Consider the following 3,426-nt stretch of genomic DNA (forward strand, 5'->3'; position numbering starts at 1 on the left):
TCATTATTAGGTCTTAACACATTTTATATTTTGAAACTAATCTAGAAGCAGAAATTGTATGCGGAAACCTTTGAGTCGAAAGACTGTTAGTCATATTTTTTGAACATAAGTGATTTAGGAAAATGCCTCATCTTCATATAATACAATATTGATACCATTGCTACAAAAATATGACTAGAGTAGACTGAAGATGAATATGTGACTCCATATTTAATGAGAAGGTGAAGGCCACGTTCTTCTGCTTTCAAGTTCTTTCTGAATAATAGTTACCTTTAAAGCTGTTTAAACTTGAGATTCCCATTCCTAATAGAAGAAACAAATTGAGGAAACATTGTGGTCATAACATTTCTAGAAGCCTTTCAGAGGAAGCAGCTGTGGTTTCTTTAGACTCACAAGTCTATTATGCAGGTTACCAGTATATTTTATAATGAGTTCTAGACCACCTGCCTTTCTGAAGAAATTAATATTGAGATAGATTTTTGGGGGGTCCTTTTTTGTCCTCAGTGGCTATGCATAAGCTTTTCCTATTCAATGAGTTTGGGCACCCCATAAAAATGTTCATTCAACGTTGTTCAGCTATAGATGGTTATTTTTGAAAGACATTGTCTAAATGTGTTTTCAACAAATTCTTGGTGAATTCTGAGACTGAAACATATATTTCTCTAGTAAAACAGTCAGCAGATGATGTACGTACAGTTTTACTTTAAGGTGATAAATACCTATAATGAATTAAACAGTGTTTTCAATGAATTTGACTATAGTCTGACTAAACTAAAGCCACTGGAATTTCAAAATTTTGTTGTAATTATGTGTCTTCTTCTCACCCCTACAGGTGTTTCAGGGGGAAATCAATGGATTCAGGAAGCAGTAGGAGTTTAGAAAATACAGTAAATAGGTTCTATCCTGATGAACTTGTTCCAAAGATAAACACAAACAAGAAAATGTCCACCTTAGCAAACCCACCCAGCATCCTGGAAATGCCACAAGAGATTAAGAAAAGCTGTGGAGATAAACAGGTAGAAATCACAGCTGAGAGAATAAAAATGGCAAAGAGCATCAAAAAAACCCAAAGCAATGATTTAGAGAAAGTGGCCTTTAAACGGAAGGCAGAAGGTGAAGAAAAGCCAGCTGGAAAGAAAGAGGCAAAAGTAATAGACCTTGACAGCCCATTGATCACCATGCCTCTGCCTCATATCCCCTTAAAGAATATCATGGATGTGGAGGTGAAGTTGGTCTACGTTAATGAAGAGGACGTGAGCTATGAGTTTGTAGAGTCCTACATGTCCACTGGGAATCGGCCAACATGCCAAGCTGCTGAAATAGTAGTAGACCCTTTCCGTGTACCTAATTTCACCTTTCTGCCTCAGATTGACAAATGGCTTCAGGTAACCTTAAAGGGTGCCAGCTCTTGCTACAGACAAAAGAAATACGCCGTGGCAGCAGGACATTTCAGAACAGCACTGGAGGTATGGGATTAAAAAAAACATAGATTGGTGATGGGAAGCTGTGAAAGGGAAAGTTGTGATTACATTGAGCAGTTCTGATTATACTGTAATGAACAGCGATCATGGGGTGAAAATATTGAATGATATCAAGACTATGCAGTTCTCAGTTTACATAAATAAGATGTGCCTGCAAATTAATATGCTTGTGTGCACTTGACATACAGAAATCACCCCAAAAGCACATCTCATGCATTTTCTCTAACAAATTCTGCAGTGGGTAACATATATTAAAATGCAGTTGGTTTTGTAATTTAGATGTATACCTATAAAAACCATAAAGTTTTAGTACAGTGGTGATGGGTAGAGTATAGATTCTCTAGAAATAGGCAGTTAATGAATATACAAATTGTCCCCTTTTGATATGTAGTCTTCATGATTAAACATAACCATCTTACTTTTTAGCATGGGCTGATAATTTATGTATAATACTGATTAAAAACAAAACAACACCATTTTACCTTACCATCAAACTTCCCTTCCCTTCCCATTCTACTGAGCTTTACGAATAATTATTTTTCTCTCTGCAAGCAGGTAAGTTGGTCAATATCTTGGCATAAAGAAATAGCCCATGGGCTAAAATAAATGTGAGAATCACCAATAAAACACAAAAAAGGTCATGGGGAAAACTGCACCATCTAATGACCCGCTGAACTTATAAAAGGACCAAAGTGTGTAACTAGAACTCCCGTTGGCTTGGCAACATTCGTGACTGCATATTTAATTAACTACAAAAAATAGTTCAAGCATTTTATATATGCCTGGTGGCCGCTGGAGATTTACAAAATGAGTTAAGACAAGGTGCCTCCCTCTAACAATTGGTGAGGGAGAGAAAGCAGTAAACAGTTAAATAGAGATGGCATAAAGGAGTGACTGATCCACCATGAAACCTGGGGCATGGGCAGGAGTCAGATGTGAGATGTTTGTGATGGATATTTAAAAAGTATTATTTACACTGTTACTTGCAGGTTAAAAATGACTACATCTACAATGAATTATTAATGGACAATACTAGACAATGGTGCCACTAAATATTTTTAAAAATTCTAGGCACAAAAAAGGAGGCCCAAAGAGACATGAAGTGGTGAGACAGTGCACAAATAGATGCATCTATAAATGTATGTCCTTATAAAGGGTCATTTACACAAAGAGGCAAAGAGTGATGCACTATGTAAACTTCTGAACTATGTAAAAAGTGCCCCCAAATTAAGTTATCCACAAACCACTGAGAACCCTCTGCTGTTCTTTGAGCTAATGACCAGAAGCCACTGACTGGGAAAAGGAAGCTAAGTAAAGACTCCAGGAAGAACCGTGGGCACTTCTGCTAGGGCTATTTTCAGCTGAAATTTGGTGGTGGTGGGTGGGGCGGGTATGGAGGGCTAAAGGTGTAATTTTTTTTTTTTGCGGTACGAGGGCCTCTCACTGCTGTGGCCTCTCCCATTGCGGAGCACAGGCTCTGGACGCGCAGGCTCAGTGGCCATGGCTCATGGGCCCAGCCGCTCCGCGGCATGTGGGATCTTCCCGGACCGGGGCACGAACCCGTATCCCCTGCATCAGCAGGCGGACTCTCAACCACTGTGCCACCAGGGAAGCCCTAAAGGTGTAATTTTATAGATAAAGGAAAAGAATCATTTTGGCAATGGGAAAAAAAGGCATAAAATAAGAAAGAACATAAAATTCAAGTTAAGCCTATGTAGAAGTAAAAGATATTTGCAGTAACTGGAAGAAAATATCCGTTTTTCCCATAAAACCCAGTGTGCAAAAGTGTAAAATTTGAATCAGGTTTTAACGACCCCAAGATCTGTACTGCAACTGTACTGGAAAATGCTTGTGTTCTGACTCTGCTGTGCACATCCTCTCTCTCTCCCATTCCCTCTCCCATTCCCTTTCCCTCTCTCCCTCTCTCCCTCTCTCTCTCCCTCTC

At 39.0% G+C, this 3,426-nt stretch overlaps 1 protein-coding gene across 1 annotated transcript in view; it reads left to right on the forward strand.

The window, feature by feature from the left end:
* The first annotated feature begins 851 nt into the window (after positions 1–851).
* SPATA16 (spermatogenesis associated 16) overlaps positions 852–3,426 on the forward strand; it is a 226,556-nt gene continuing 223,981 nt past the window's right edge. Inside the window, exon 1 of the mRNA XM_027111622.1 lies at positions 852–1,466. Coding sequence (XP_026967423.1) covers positions 852–1,466 — 615 coding nt within the window. The remainder of the gene's footprint in view (positions 1,467–3,426) is intronic.

Source organism: Aethalodelphis obliquidens, unplaced genomic scaffold (genome assembly GCF_003676395.1).
Source record: "Aethalodelphis obliquidens isolate GAN/ISIS:26980383/991018 unplaced genomic scaffold, ASM367639v1 scaffold1, whole genome shotgun sequence".
Taxonomy (NCBI): Eukaryota; Metazoa; Chordata; class Mammalia; order Artiodactyla; family Delphinidae; genus Aethalodelphis; species Aethalodelphis obliquidens.